Source organism: Mustelus asterias, unplaced genomic scaffold (genome assembly GCF_964213995.1).
Source record: "Mustelus asterias unplaced genomic scaffold, sMusAst1.hap1.1 HAP1_SCAFFOLD_35, whole genome shotgun sequence".
Classification (NCBI taxonomy): domain Eukaryota; kingdom Metazoa; phylum Chordata; class Chondrichthyes; order Carcharhiniformes; family Triakidae; genus Mustelus; species Mustelus asterias.
This window is the reverse complement of record NW_027590117.1, coordinates 3,135,273-3,151,631: the sequence shown is the minus strand read 5'-3', so window position 1 is coordinate 3,151,631 and position 16,359 is coordinate 3,135,273. Positions and strand designations below refer to the sequence as shown.

Here is a 16,359-nt window from a genome sequence, read left to right as displayed (position 1 = left end):
CGCAGACACACGGTTTCCGAGGACGCGGCCGAACGGCAGCTGCGCCGTGCGGACCATTCTGAATGAGATCGACCATATTCACCCGCGCGCTGTATCCTGGGTTAGTTATGGTGTTGAAATGCCGGCGTTGGACTGGGGTAAATACAGTAAGAGTTTTAACAACACCAGGTTAAAGTCCAACAGGTTTATTTGGTAGCAAATGCCATTAGCTTTCGAAGCGCTGAAAGCTAATGGTATTTGCTGCCAAATAAACCTGTTGGACTCTAACCTGGTTTTAATTAAACTCTTCCTGGGTTAGTTACACAGGCCACCATTCCATTGAATAAAACAGCACAAGGAATTAAATTTAAACCCATCAGCATTCCGAAAGAGATTTCCTCTCCCTTTAGTGCAATACTTCCTCTTATCTAAAGTACAGCCTCAAAATGTATTCCTATCCTTATTTGTCCAATCACATTTTGAATTTACTTTTCATTCTAATTGGCTTCGATTACAGGCATCATATTCAAGGTCACAGCAATTTGTTGCCGATTGTAAGGACAAATGTGTTCCCTGACGGTTTTCTTTGATCTTTTATATCATTCACAATGAGCCGTGCCATTGTTTCACAGAAACATTTTCTTTCAATTTACTCCATTGAAACTGATCACGATTTTACTCACCTCTCTGAAAACTCCTCTCAACCTTAGTACTGACTTCAAACGGTATGAATGCAGGAAGTATGAATTTAGTTTCGAAGTTCTGTAATTACATAACAAGTGAGCTGCTGCAGAGACAAACAGTTAATAGCAAATATTTCAGATCAACATCTGCCCATCAGAACTGGTTGAAGTTAGAAATGTAATACATTACAGGCAAATGGAGAGGAGAGGGGCTCATGTGAAAAAGAACGAAATGGAATATCTGTGACATGCACAGATGCATTAAATAATAAGAATTAGTTACACAGTGAAAGGGATAATCATCAGATACATAAAGTAAGAAAAATCTGAATGGAGGAGAGGTGCTCTGAACACCAGGAAAGACCCAGGACAGAATGATCCATGTGAGCGTGAGATGCAGAATGAAAATGGCAGGTGACTCGAAACTCTTATCAAAAATTCAATCATCATTGTGAACTGATTGGAAATGTTCCAAGTGTGGGACATGGGAGCGACACACTTGAGAACCCTGCCAGCCACAGAGCGGTGAGAGGATTGGTTGAGGAAAGGGAAAAAATATCAGAAGTTCCCGATTGGAAGGTCGCATTACCTTTCCTCACAGTTCAGTGTCTATATGCAGGAGAAATAGCTTTTGCAACATTATAGTTTTTCTAAAATTTCACTGCTAATGATGTGCTCTGCATTGGTAGATTGAGTGACTGCTTTGTGGAACATCTCCCATCAGTCCAGAAGCATGACTCAGATCCAATCCTGAACGAGAATCCCAAACCTAAATAAAGTAAACGAGGAAGTTATGAGAGGTGAGTTTGCTAAAATAGATTACGGATTAATAGATTCATAAAATGACATAACGGTCGATAGGCAATGGCTAATATTTAATGTTTAATATTTAAGGCATAGTTGTATGTAATGAAAGAGTTATACATTCCTTTCTGGCACGTAAACATAACTGGAAAGTGCCCCAATCATGGCTAACAAAATAAATTAATAGTATTGGATCCAAAGAAGAATATGAGATTATAAAAGCGTGGAGCAGCAGTAGGCCATTTGACACCTCGAGCCTGCACCGCCATTCAATAAGATCATGGCTGATCTTTTCATGAACACTTTACACAAATGATCAGTCGGTCCATTCTCCTTTGTCTGTGTCTCCTGACAGTCTCTTGCTGCTTTTATGTGTGTTCCATTCTTGGTGTGTTAAGCATGGAATTGTGCCGCTAGGCGGAGCTGCCTCATTTTCTGACATTAAATAGCAATGCAACAGTGACATTTTGTCCTACGACAGCTCAACAATAATAAGCAGGAAGCTGTTAGGTAATAGCAGAGTGGCGCAGCGGAAGCGTGCTGCGCCCATAACCCAGAGGTCAATGAATCGGAACCATTTTCTGCTATTCACCTTTTCAGGAGCAGTTTGAAAAAAAAAACATTTTGCAGTTCCCCACAAGTGTCTCTTCTATTTCTTTGCAGGAAACAGTTATTTTCATCAACTCTCGATGCAATAAACAATTTGATATGCAAAAGCTCACTGCTGTAAATGCTACAAACAGCTTTCCCAGTTTCCTCAGGGCAGTTCTGACAGTCAAATGACCTTTAAATCACAGAATCCCTACAGTGCTGAAGGAGACTATTTGGCCCATTGAAACTGCACTGACTCTCCGACAGAGCATCCCATCCATGTCCTATAGCCAGAGCCCCACACACCCACCCCGCTAACCTACCTAACCTTCACTTTTTACCACACAAAGGGCAATCTAGAATGACCAATCCACCCAACCTGCACATCTTTGGACTGTGGAAGGAAGCCGGAGTACCCGGTTTCCAGATGTAACTTGCCTGGGTGAATGCAGCTCCAACAACACTAGAAGTTTGACACTATCCAGTACAAAGCATCTGACTTAATTCGTTTCCCATCCACAAAGAGTCACTCCCTGCACCAAAAGTTAAAGTTAAAGTGTATTTATTAGTCACAATAAGGCTTATGTTACCATTGACAGACAGGGTCAGCAGTGCACACCATCTACAAGATGCATTGCCAGAATTCACAAAGGTTTATTTGACAGAACCTTCCAAACCCACCATGACTAGAGCCGAGAAGGAAAAGGAAAAGCAGATGCATCAGAACAACATCACCTGGAAATCTCCCTCCAAGCCACTCATCATCAGGGCTTGGAAATATATCGCCATTCCTTGAGTGTCAGTAGGTCAGAGTCCAGGAACTTCCCACTCCCCAACATCCCCCCCCCCCCCAAAACAAAACGCACTGTGGGTGTACCGATATGGCATTGGCAGCAGCAGTTGAAGATTGCAGTTCAGCACCGCCTACCCCAGGGCAATTATGGGTGGCAATAAATCCTGGCCGAGCCAGTGATGCCCTCTTCCCATGAATGGATAAAGTAAAAAAAAACAACTGATCAAAAAGGTTCCTCCTCACCTCTGCCTTAAAGGGGAGGTCACATCTTTCAAATAAAATTCTGCTCTTCTGGTCACATTTTCAGTGTAATTCTGAGCACAATCAGGATTATTTAGTATGTGTTGCCCCATTGCAGAATCACATTGTGCAGTAGCGACCAAAAAAGAAAATGCTGGAGAATCTCAGCAGGTCTGGCAGCATCTGTATGGACAGAAAAGAGCTGACGTTTCGATTCCAGATGACCCTTTGTCGAAGACCTTTGTCATCATACAGATGCTGCCAGACCTGCTGAGATTTTCCAGAATTTTCTCTTTTGATTTCAGATTCCAGCATCCACAGTAATTTGCTTTTATTTGTGCAATAGAGACCTGCCTGGAATTGTCGTCATGATCCACCATATCCCCGTCGGTATGGGCTGCCCAAGACACATAATCAGTGTTGGAATCAATTCACATGTTTCAGTATCTGGTTCCATTCTGTATCTGAATTTGTCTGGTGTTATTTCTGAAAGTGCCAGTTATATGTATCTGGCAGACACTTATAAAGTGTGTGAGTGTTGGATCATTCTAGACCTGTCAATGGCCTCTATATCTGTGAGCATTTTATATAAGTGTGGCAAACATCAGTAATTTTAAATCCCCTGCTGCTGTTTATGGAACATATGTTTTAATTCCCCTGGTATTGTTTGCAGAATATCAGCTTCATGCTGTTCCTGTCAGTGGAATTAATCATGTTTGTAAATCTATGGTGCTGTTTAAAATTGTGTGTCTCATTTGGGATTTTTCAATCACGTCTCTCTCTATCTAATCTTCCATTTGTTTCCGTAACTCTGTGTGAGCCTTTGGTTGTTTCCAAATCCCTCAGTGATACAATTGGTGTGTGTGTGATTTATTTCATATCACTCAGACTCAGCTCCTGTGAGTGAGTGCAGTAAACAGCCTGTACTTTTCAGCTGTTGATGCTGAACATGTGATCAGAACTATTCTCTTATTTATCAGTCTTTGGTATTTAGTGTGAATATGGGGTTAATTAAATAACCTTCAATCTCTGGGACAAGTGATCTATTTGGATTAATTCCAAATAACTTTCCAACACAGAAATAGGCCACTGATGCAGTAGGTATGAAGCAAATAATGTGAGTGAGTTTCGGCCCAGCAATAAATCTCTGTTACTGTGAACACAATTGTGAAAGATAATGTATCCTTCAATCTGATACTGGATTGCTATGCAAGTTTCACTCAGGTTGTTCACATTGATTTGATCTGTGACAGTCTGATTCTGAGTAAGAATTTTGACATGAGTGTAAAATGGAGCTCAGTCTGGAATTGCTACAGTGTCTTCCATCTGGCTCAGTGTGAGTGAGGATTAGTTTATAATTTATGGTTCAGTTCATAGTCATCAAACTGATATTGTAACTTTTAGTTTCATAATCTGGGTGAGTTTTCAACTGGAACCTGAGTTTGTATCTCAGGTTATACTCGCTTTCAGAATATCTCAATCTGAGATTGTCTTTCAGATTTGTATCTAATGTATTTGTGAGAACTCACCATGGCGATTAGTACTGCCAGTTCCAAACCCCTGATGTGGGTGATATGACTGGTATTTAACTGGAATCTCAAAGTACATTATTAAGGTTAATTGTGTAACATTTAACCAAAAAACCATTTTACGGTTTTATCAGATACATAATTTGGAGCTAAGGCTGCTCTATTGTGGGATTGACACAGTGATGATCTGATAATGGTTTGGACTGGGATTTATGGATCACCCTGTCAGCGGTATTGAGATTGATTTGATTTCTTATTGTGACAAGAAATAATTACTATGCTGTGAAAACTCTGGTTTCTTGCGCACTATACAGACAGAGCATACCGTTCGCAGAGTATATAGGGGAGAAGGAAAGGGTGCAGAATGTAGTGTTAAAAATCCTTCTACCAGGAGTGGGGTTCGAACCCACGCGGACATATGTCCATTGGATCTTAAGTCCAACGCCTTTACCACTCGGCCATCCTGGTACGAAAACTAGACGTGATAGGGACACAGCGTCTGCCATTCCTGCTGTTTGATTGCTGGATTAAAAATGTGCCTCTGGAATCATTTCTGTTCTCGGAGACTGTGGAATTGTGAGAAGGAGCTGGGACATTCTTCCCTGTAACTCCTGTGGAGGAAATATCTGGTTTCTTCAAATATTTATCTGTGGAAACAAAGTACATTTAATATCTCAAATACAGATTCCGTCAGTTTAATCTCTATTAATAATCATTGTGAGCGATTTGCAAGGCTGCAGCCAGACTCTAGCTCTGATTGGACACTCTCATGTCAATCCAATTCTTCACCAATCGGAGAGCAAGGGAGAAGAAATGGGAGGTTTTGATTGGTTCACATTTTCAAATTGGAAAAACCCGCCAATTTCAGTGCAGGAAAAATACAAAATAACGGAACGCCGGAATGTTCAGGAAACTATTTCAATCTCACACTTTATAATTTGTTTATTGTATTTTCCCTCACAGAATCCTGGCGTTATTTTAGGAACAGTTTGAACTTCTCAATCTCTAATCTGTAACCGACGGTAATCAGACCTTGTTCAGCAATTTAAAACGGAGCAAATCTCAGCTCACTGGAAAAGCAGAAACATAGAGATCACCAACCAACTCCTTCACACAGGCTTCACAGGGACAGAGGGAAACGGCTGATTTCTGATCCTCTCCCCTGAAAGCTGTCGGGAATGTTCCAATGGAAGGTGTGGAGAGAATTCCTGACTCAATCCCGCCGGTGGAACAGGCAGGTTTGTGCCCGGAGAATAGGGAGTGCCGGGGGGAGGCAGATCTTAAAGCGCTGCAATGAACTCAGGCGCTGCTTGTGCAAAGATCTCGCTGATTCCGTCCTCTGGGAAAACTGCGGAATAAACAGATCAGCCCGAGAATAACCTCTTCATTCCCGCCTTTACTCTGTTCCGGGAGCGGTGCCCAGATAACTGGAGTGAAAAAGAAACCTTATTCTGAAACTGAATATAGTTATCATTAAATGTAAATAATTACGTCCTGATATTGTGCTGGGCCTCATTGTCCGTCACAAATCCCAGACTGGGGTTTAAAATCTGCTCTCAGTTCAGTTTGATTGTCCCTTCAATCTGAGTGTTTGTGTGAGAGGCGGATATGAAGTCCCATTCACAGCATTCCGTAACGGGACAAATCTCTATCCTCCAGAAAGAAATTTCTCATTAACTCAATAAGGGAAAAGATGGCGCAGATTTTTCAGATTGTGGGTGGCTCTTAAAAGAGCCGTTGAGTTTGAGGTGCTTTTCAGCCATCAATCTTTGATGCTGTTTCTCACTCTGGGGCAATTGTGTACCTGCATTTAAATAATTACCTCAGACATGGTGCTGGAAATGATATTTCCAACATATGTAAAATGTTCTCCAATAAATAGCATAAATTTACATGCATTAAAACACCTGGGTCAATAATGTGGTAAGAAGTCTCACAACACCAGGTTAAAGTGAGACTTCTTACCGTGTTCACCCCAGTCCAACGCCGGCATCTCCACATCATCAATAATGTGCACAGGGCGAACTACGGATTGATAAAGCAAAGCGAGAAACAGCTCTACTGTGAATAGCAGTGCAGTGTCTGACGGTTAAACAGATCACCCTTTTCCAGATAAAGTGAGTGGCTCTGAAAAGAGCCTTTGGGTTATCAGATTAAAGAATGGTCGCTTCACTTGCTCTTGGACGAGGCCGCAGAAGTTTTCTTGGGCAGCAACACGGCCTGGATATTAGGCAGCACCCCGCCCTGAGCGATGGTCACCCCTCCCAGCAGCTTGTTGAGCTCCTCGTCGTTGCGGACGGCCAGCTGCAGGTGTCTGGGGATGATGCGGGTCTTCTTGTTGTCCCGGGCCGCGTTCCCGGCCAGCTCCAGAATTTCAGCGGTCAGATACTCGAGCACAGCAGCCAGATAGACCGGGGCTCCGGCACCCACACGCTCAGCATAGTTGCCCTTTCTCAGGAGCCTGTGAACACGGCCCACCGGGAACTGCAGTCCAGCCCGGGAGGAGCGAGACTTGGCCTTGGCCCGAGCTTTCCCGCCGCCCTTTCCTCTTCCAGACATCTGCACAATCTCACAAAGAATGCTGAAACCCACTCCCTTTCGCTTCTCTTATAGCTCCGGGAGGAATGGAGGTGCGGACATTGCTGATTGGTCACTTTGTTGCTGCCTCTCAGCATCTTGTTCATATGACCAATCAGAAATCTGCTTAACTCACCAATCCGGAGAGCCCACGAAGTGAGGGCGGAAAATAACGGCGCCAAAATCTCAGATTCGAACCGATTTCATTTCAAACTGTAAAAGCCGCCAAAGCGGAAAATAACAAGAGTTTCGGAAATTATTCTAATCGGTAATGGTGAATTCATTTTGAGTAATGTAAGAATCTCCCTTTCACACTTCCCCAGTCTATAGTTAACCTGTATCTGGCAGTCTCTGATTTTCAGTCTGGGTTTATCTGAAAACAAGCCGAAAATAAATTGTTCAACTTTGGAAAGTTCGCAGATATATTTCTCAAACAAGAAATACGGTTAATACCAAATCCCATCAATAATTAACTATCTATCAACAACGTTTTTAAAACATCAGTCTGTGTTTGCACAATTTCACATTTTATCCCAAGTTGCAGATTTGCTTTTCGAATGCGGGATACATTCGGGGTTAATCTCTTTCTTTTTCAAACTCTCGAACCAGCCGCCAGAAAGTTTCATTGACATCGTTCTGCAAACGGACGGGCTGTTCTTCATCTTCGTCGAGACTGAGGGTTCCTGCACAACCGGGGCTTATAGGGAATAAACTGATCGATTATTGAGACCAAACTGGAACAGAACTGGAAACTGAGGAGTTTGCACTCCCCCCCGAGTCCGCGTGGTTTTCCTGCGGGCACTCCGCTTTCTTCACACAGCCCAAAGATATGCGGGTTGGGTGGATTGGGATGCTAAATTGCCCCAGTATGAGAGGGATAACAGGATAAATATGTCGGGTTACGAGGATGGGTGAGGGATTGTTGTAGGTGCAGACTCGATGGGCCAAATGGCCCCCTGTACTGCAGGGATTCGATGATTGAGACATTTGCTCCATTCGCGCTCTCTCTCTCAAGCCTGGGAAAGGGGCCAAATATCAACGCGTCTGAGATCTAAACCCAGAGAGGGTCAGGAACCAGTTAATTAATTTTAAACATTACTAAGACCCAATGGTCCACCGGGCGGTTGACTTACATTACTCCGTGTCTGTCATTGATAACCTGAAAAACAACAATTATCATTGTTCGAGACGCTGCGTCGTAAAATAATAATTGAAACTAAATGGATGACACAGCCTTTTCAGATTGTGGGTGGCTCTTAAAAGAGCCGTTGTGTTTGGGGAGCTTTTCAGTCCATTGGAGAGTTTTACTTGGAGCTGGTGTACTTGGTCACCGCCTTTGTCCCTTCCGACACGGCGTGCTTGGCCAGTTCCCCGGGCAGCAGCAGGCGCACGGCGGTCTGGATCTCCCGGGAGCTGATGATGCTGCGCTTGTTGTAATGGGCCAGGCGGGAAGCCTCACCCGCGATGCGCTCGAAAATATCGTTCACGAATGAGTTCATGATGCTCATGGCCTTGGAGGAGATGCCGGTGTCGGGGTGAACCTGCTTCATCACTTTGTAGATGGAGTAACTCTCCTTCCTGCATCTTTTCCTCTTCTTGCCGCCCTTTGCTGGCAGCTTTTTCTGCGTTTTTTTGGCGCCCTTCTGGCGGCACGGTAGCACAGTGGTTGGCGGCACGGTAGCACAGTGGTTAGCACTGCTGCTTCACAGCTCCAGGGACCTGGGTTCGATGCCCACTTGGGTCACTGTCTGTGTGGAGTTTGCACATTCTCCTCGTGTCTGCGTGGGTTTCCTCCGGTTTCCTCCCACAGTCCAAAGATGTGCGGGGAGGTTGATTGGCCATGCTAAAATTGCCCCTTAGTGTCCTGGGATGCGTAGATTAGAGGGATTAGCAGGTAAGGTATATGGGGGTAGGGCCTGGGTGGGATTGTGGTCGATGCAGACTCGATGGGCTGAATGGCCTCTTTCTGTACTGTAGGGTTTGTATGATTTCTCGGAAACCGGCGCTTTCTTCTCATCAACCATTGTCACAGTTAATTTCAGACACAGAATCACTGAGTCGCGCTCAGAACTCTTTTATAGACCAAAGCAGAGGCCTGTGCTAATGAAGCATGGCTGAAAGACCTGTTCCCCATTGGCTCATTCACAGCGATGTCAATTCGTGATGCTGTCTCTGATTGGTTACTTTAGATACCCAAACACATTGGTTGCTGCTCAAATCCACAATGTTGTCAATCCGTCCTTTCCCCTTGTCCGCCCCGATCCACCCAACCCCCTGACCCTCTCACTCCCTCTGACGCACCAGCGCATTCTCTCTGCTACTAATCCCACATCACTCTATCAGACTGCTGATACTGTTCATACATTTCCCCTTCCTCACCAGCACCAACAGCTCTGCTTTACTTCCGCCCATCACCGGGAGCTGGCAGTGCAGAATATCTGGGCTCAGACAGGGGTTAATGCGAGCTCTGCTGTGCGAGTTAAAGGGGAAAAAGTTTGATGAGCAGCAGCAACAAGTCCCACATGTGACACTAACATTGTGGCGAAAACAGAAAAGTGACTGAAAGAAGGAGTGGAATGAGAGTTGGACATTACTGGCTGCAAGGTGTTCAGGGACGATTAGTCAAACAATCCCGGAGGGTGATTTACTGTTCAAAGCAACTATTAGAGTGCTGGGGGGATGACATTGAGGGATCAGAAACAGAATCTATTCGGTATTTCTTTCGACACCAATCAAGTAAACGAACTCAAATTAACTTGGGGACAAAGTAAAAGGGGCGGCTCCCCAAAAGGAAGGGGGGAACAGCCCGAACCAAAATCAAAGTCGAAAGGAAACTTAAAACGTCAAACCAAAAGGTGCAGAATCTATTCGGTACCAGTTATGGAACAATGCGAGAGCGATTCCACAACAGGATACACACATTCTATTTCAAACTGCTTCTCTGTTAGCGATGTGCGAGTGGGTTTCATGCTGTGTCGATTAGAATCTGATATTTCTATGTTGCTTCTATCTCTGTCAGTCTATGGTCGGTGATGTTAAGATTTAATTCAGAAAATGCAATCTCTGGTATATGTCCGTGTGTTTTATTTTCTCTATAACATTCAGTATTTAAGAGAGTGTGGGCTTTACAGTATGTTGGTTCCGGGATGTTATTCTGTATTTCATTTGCCACCTGTTGGTTTCAGAAATGGAAAATCTTGTGATTTTTTTCGAGCTGCGCTTCTCAGTTTTGGATTTGTTTGTGTTATTTCACTGCACACTTTAATTTCTGCCATGTGAGTAAGTTTTTAATCTACGCATAACAGTCTTTGGTATAAGTGTGTTGGTATTTTCCCAAATATGCTGTTCTATTATTTGGAGTGTGTCTCTACCACTAATTCTCAAGGTCTCAGTTATGTGTGATGTTACAGTTCCCAATGAGGTTGATATTGCCCAGTGACCATCTGAAAGGGTCACATGACAAAGGTTCACAACTTGTACTGGAACAAATTAAAGTCAACACTAACCAACGAATCAACATTTGCCCCTTAGCGTCATGGGATTGAAGGATAAATACATGGGGTTCCGGGGAAAGGGCCTGGGTGGGACTGTGGTCAATGCAGGCTCGATGGGCCGAATGACCTCCTTCTGTACTGTATGGATTCTATGAAACGTCACTTAGTCACGAATGCATTAAATAGAGATGAGACACCATCCTGCCTACCGTGACTATTAACTTATGCATGTTCTTTATTCAACATCTAGTACACTCTGCTAGCGAGGTGTGGATTGTTTATAAGTTCCTGAAACATAAATATGGATTTCAGTCTGTGCCAGTCATTTTCTGCTTTATTACAACGGGCTTTATTCTGTCCCTCTCTGTTTCTGGCCTGGAAGGATTTCAAGAAGGTCCTGCTGTCAGTGTGCGGTAGGTCTGATGCACGTTATCACACACGAGGCTTGAGATGCTCAGGAAATAAAGGATTTTATTTGCTGTAACAATGAAGCTACTAATTATATACACGATCCCAGACTGAGGGGTCCCAGACAGAGCAGAGACCTTTCTACCTCTCCCAGGAGGCGGAGCCCGACTGGGATGTACCACAATAACTATAACACAAGGTGTAACAGCCCAACCCTAACCCCAACAGCAACAAGTAGAACAACCCATCCCTAACCCCAACAGCAACATATATACATACTTGTAGTACTGGCCAGACCCTGGCTCAGTACTATCTAGTGGGAACCAACGATGGTTCACCACAAGGTCCGCGTGTCTTTATGCAGAATCTGTTAATTGTTGCAATGTGAGTATTATTTTTCCTGTCAGTGTGAGGAAGATGTGGGTTGTACTCTGTAGCTGCTGTATTTTATGAGTCATGATGTGGAGATGCCGGTGTTGGACTGGGGTAAACACAGTAAGAAGTTTAACAACACCAGGTTAAAGTCCAACAGGTTTATTTGGTAGCAAAAGCCACACAAGCTTTCGGAGCTCCAAGCCCCTTCTTCAGCTGAGTGGGAATTCTGTTCACAAACAGAGCATATAAAGACACAAACTCAATTTACATGAATAATGGTTGGAATGCGAATACTTACAACTAATCAAGTCTTTAAGAAACAAAAGAACGTGAGTGGAGAGAGCATCAAGACAGGCTAAAAAGATGTGTATTGGCTCCAGACAAGACAGCCAGTGAAACTCTGTGGGGGTTACAAATAGTGTGACATGAACCCAATATCCCGGTTGAGGCCGTCCTCGTGTGTGCGGAACTTGGCTATCAGTTTCTGCTCAGCGACTCTGCGCCGTCGTGTGTCGCAAAGGCCGCCTTGGAGAACGCTGGATCCACCAGGTACACGGTACATACTCTTGCAACTCGGCCAACGTTGTCTACCTGATACGCTGCAAGAAAGGATGTCCCGAGGCATGGTACATTGGGGAAACTATGCAGATGCTGCGACAATGGATGAATGAACACCGCTCGACAATCACCAGGCAAGACTGTTCTCTTCCTGTTGGGGAGCACTTCAGCGGTCACGGGCATTCGGCCTCTGATATTCGGGTAAGCGTTCTCCAAGGCGGCCTTCGCGACACACGACGGCGCAGAGTCGCTGAGCAGAAACTGATAGCCAAGTTCCGCACACACGAGGACGGCCTCAACCGAGCTATTGGGTTCATGTCACACTATTTGTAACCCCCACAGAGTTTCACTGGCTGTCTTGTCTGGAGACAATACACATCTTTTTAGCCTGTCTTGATGCTCTCTCCACTCACGTTCTTTTGTTTCTTAAAGACTTGATTAGTTGTAAGTATTCGCATTCCAACCATTCTTCATGTAAATTGAGTTTGTGTCTTTATATGCTCTGTTTGTGAACAGAATTCCCACTCACCTGAAGAAGGGGCTTGGAGCTCCGAAAGCTTGTGTGGCTTTTGCTACCAAATAAACCTGTTGGACCTTAACCTGGTGTTGTTAAACTTCTTACTGTATTTTATGAGTAGCAGTGTTTTATGCTGTTCTTGTCAATTTGCTGATTGCAAATACAGTATTCTGTTTCCTACCTCTAGTTTCTTTGCTTCTCTGTTAGGTGACAACAAATCCAGGAAACATGACCTGAGGTGAGGAGAAAGGGGAGGAGAAATTTCTTCACCCAGACCTCGGTCAATCTGTGGAGTAAATTTGAGATAGCTCTTTGGATTCAAGGGATCAAGGGATATGGGGGGAAGGCGGGAACAGGATATTGATCTTGATGATCAGCCACAATCAAAACGAATGTTGGAGCAGGCTCCAAGGGCCAAATGACCTACTCCTGCTTGTATCTTCTATGTTTCTATTTTTAACAGTTCCTGATGGTCTGATGAAAGTGAAATCAGGTTTAGCAAACCTGTTGGAGATCTGAGGATGCAACTAACTGAACAGATCAGGAGTAACCAGCTGTTGTGGTATATTTACATTTTCAGAAATCCTTTGATAAGTTTCCACACAAGAGGTTAATAAACACAATCAGAACACATGCTGAATACTGGCCTGGATTGAGAACTGGTTAAAGGACAGAAAACGGAGAATAAATATAAATAGGTCATATCAAGTTAGCAGACAATGACAAGTAGGATACAACAAGGATCAGTGCTTGGGCCCCAACATTCACAATCTATATCAATCTTTGGAGAATGCACAAAATAAGCTGGAAGTGTGAGTTGTGAAGAGGAGGCAAAAACTCCTCAAGGGGATTTGAAGTGGCTAAGAGAGTGGGCAACAATTTTGCAGATGGAATGCAATGTGCAGAGTATTCCTTAAATGATGAGGGGCTTGAAAGTGTTGAAATTCAAAAGCACTTGACTGTTCCTGTTCATGAGTCACAGAAAACTAATCTGCAGCTAGAACAAGCAATTAAGAAGGAAAATGGAATGTAAGCCTTTATTACAAGATGTTTTGAATACGGGGTAAAGATGTTTTACTGTACTAAGAACAAAGAACAAAGAAAATTACAGCACAGGAACAGGCCCTTCGGCCCTCCAAGCCTGCACCAGCCATGCTGCCCGACTTAACGAAAACCCCCTACGCTTCCGGGGAACATATCCCTCTATTCCCATCTCATTCATGTACTTGTCAAAACGCCCTTCAAAAGTCACTACCGTATCTGCTTCCACTATCTCCCCCGGCAACGAGTTCCAGGCACCCACCACTCTCTGTGTAAAAAATATGCCTCGTATATCCCTTAAAACTTGCCCCTCGCACCATACAGCTATGCCCCCTAGTAATTGACTCTTCCACCCTTGGAAAAAGCTTCTGACTATCCACTCTGTCCATGCCTCTCATAATCTTGTAGACTTCTATCAGGTCTCCCCTCAACCTTCGTCGCTCCAGTGAGAACAAACCAAGTTTCTCCAACCTCTCCTCGTAGCTAATGCCCTCCATTCCGGGCAACATCCGGGTAAATCTTTTCTGTACCCTCTCCAAAGCCTCCACATCCTTCTGGTAGTGTGGCGACCAGAATTGAACACTATATTCCAAGGGCGGCCTCACTAAGGTTCTGTAAAGCGTCAGCATGACTTGCCAATTTTTAAACTCAATACCCCGGCTGATGAAGTCAAGCATGCCGTATGCCTTCTTGACTACTTTCTCCACCTACATTGCCACTTTCAGTGACCTGTTTACCTGTACACCCAGATCCCTTTGCCTATCAGTACTCCCAAGGGTTCTGCCATTTACAGTATATTTCCTATCTGTATGAGATCTTCCAAAATGCATTACCTCACATTTGTCCGGATTAAACACCATCTGCCATCTCTCCGCCCAAGTCTCCATCTGATCTATATCCTGCTGTATCCTCTGATGGTCCTCATCACCATCCGCAAATCCACCAACCTTTGTGGCATCCGCAAACTTACTAATCAATCCAGTTACATTTTCCTCCAAGTCATTTATATATATTACAAGCAGCAAAGGTCCCAGCACTGATCCCTAAGGAACACCACTTGTCACAGCCCTCCATTCAGAAATGCAGAGTATTCCATAATTATATAGTCTTGCTGAGACAGCAGCTGGACTATTGTGTGCAGTATTGTTCTCTTTACCTAAAGAAAGATATGATTGCCATAAAGGGAGTGGAATGAAGGTTCACGAAATGAATTTCTTGGTTGGAGGGATTGTTGTATGAGTAAAAACAAGAAACAACAGGTGTTTATTTTCTGGCATTTAAAAGAATGAGAGTTGCTGACATTCAAGCATACAACAATCTTACAGGGCCCAAGAGGGTAGAAGCAGGAAGTATGCTTTCCCTGGCTGGTGTGTTTGGAACCAAAGGATACAGACTCAGAATAAGGGGCAGCTCATTTAGGACTGAGATGAGGAGGAATTATTTCACTGAGTGGGTGATTCTTTGGAATTATCACTCCAATGGGCTGTGGAGTCTTACTTGTTGATTAAGTTCATGAGTGAGATGGATAGATTTCTACGTATTAGTAACATCAGAGGATATGGCGACAGAGCAGGGAAATGGTGCTGATGTGGAAAATCAGCCATGACCTCATTGTGTGACAATATGGGCTCAAAGAGCTGAATGGCCTACTCTTCCTCACAATTCACATCTTTAATTATGTTTCAGCATGGTCATCATTTTGTGACTGTAATTAATGAGAAATGAGTACAAGGTTCTTTTCGTATCCTGTCACAATGTGACTGTGGCTTTAAAAATAGAGCAGAGCATGTCCACAGCTACTGACTGACCATTTATTTCCCCAAAGGCTTTCCACAATTGAAAAGCCTCATGTCAGGTCAGAGATGGAATACTCTCCACTCACTGGGTAAGTGCATCTCCGACAACATGAAAGAATCTCAAAAACAAAATAATGTTTTGGGTTTCACTTGCACACCAGCTTCAGCATTTAATTCCTCAGTCACTGGTGCACAATGTGTACCATCCGTGAGATACACTGCAACAACTCAGTGAGGCTGAGTGTGGGACTCAATCTGCATCTCTCCATCTCTTATAAAGAATGAGATTAATTTTGTGCCTGTAAGTATTGGACACTGTATACAAAATAAATTTTTATCATGTATTTGTCTCTATTGTCAGTCTGCATGTGTGAGATTAGCTGAACATGATTTTGTGACTCTGGCACTATGTCAGCCTCAGCTTTTGTATGTTAATATGGGGTTAATTCTGTTCCTCAGTTTGCCATGAAGTCAACATGAGTTTGATTTCAGTTTTGCAGTCTTCAGATTTTGAGTAAGAACATGAGTGTGTGATTCATACTGTTTGTATCCATCCCTGGTACAGCAGCTCGAAGTTATTTTCCTTCTGCATCTCTGTTCCTGTGGTGCTGTGTATGACTACAGGATTCATTCTGTAAATGTTACTTGCTGATATAGTCTGAGTGTGGAGTTCATTTTGTTTCACTTTTCCTCTGATGAACGTTTGGGTGTAAGAATCATTCTGTAGTTGTCATTCCCGAGTATGTTATGGAATTCCTTGTTCTTCCATCTGTCTCTTGGGAATTTGTGAATGTAGGACTAAATTTACATCTGTGATTCTCTCGTTATCTATGTGAGTGTAGGAATCAATCCTCATACAGTTGTTCCTTGTGATGTATTGAAATGTGGGATACTTTGGCACTTTAAATTTACATGCATTTCAGGCACTGTGTTAGAAACTATTTATTTAAAACATAATGCATTGATATTTGTTT

The 16,359-nt window shown here is 43.5% G+C and overlaps 1 protein-coding gene and 1 non-coding gene across 2 annotated transcripts; both read right to left on the bottom strand.

Moving 5' to 3' along the window:
• Positions 1 to 5,004: 5,004 nt before the first annotated feature.
• trnal-uaa (transfer RNA leucine (anticodon UAA)) lies at positions 5,005 to 5,087 on the bottom strand. The gene has a single exon. It is a non-coding gene; the product is annotated as a tRNA-Leu (tRNA).
• Positions 5,088 to 6,788: 1,701 nt separating this feature from the next.
• LOC144482288 (histone H2A-like) lies at positions 6,789 to 7,178 on the bottom strand. The gene has a single exon (XM_078201471.1). The coding sequence runs from the start codon at positions 7,176 to 7,178 to the stop codon at positions 6,789 to 6,791; it is 390 nt and encodes a 129-aa protein (XP_078057597.1).
• Positions 7,179 to 16,359: the final 9,181 nt, after the last annotated feature.

Coding starts and splice junctions, on each gene's coding strand:
- LOC144482288 (XM_078201471.1), bottom strand. CDS start 7,178: ATGTCTGGAAGAGGAAAGGGCGGCGGGAAAGCTCGGGCCAAGGCCAAG.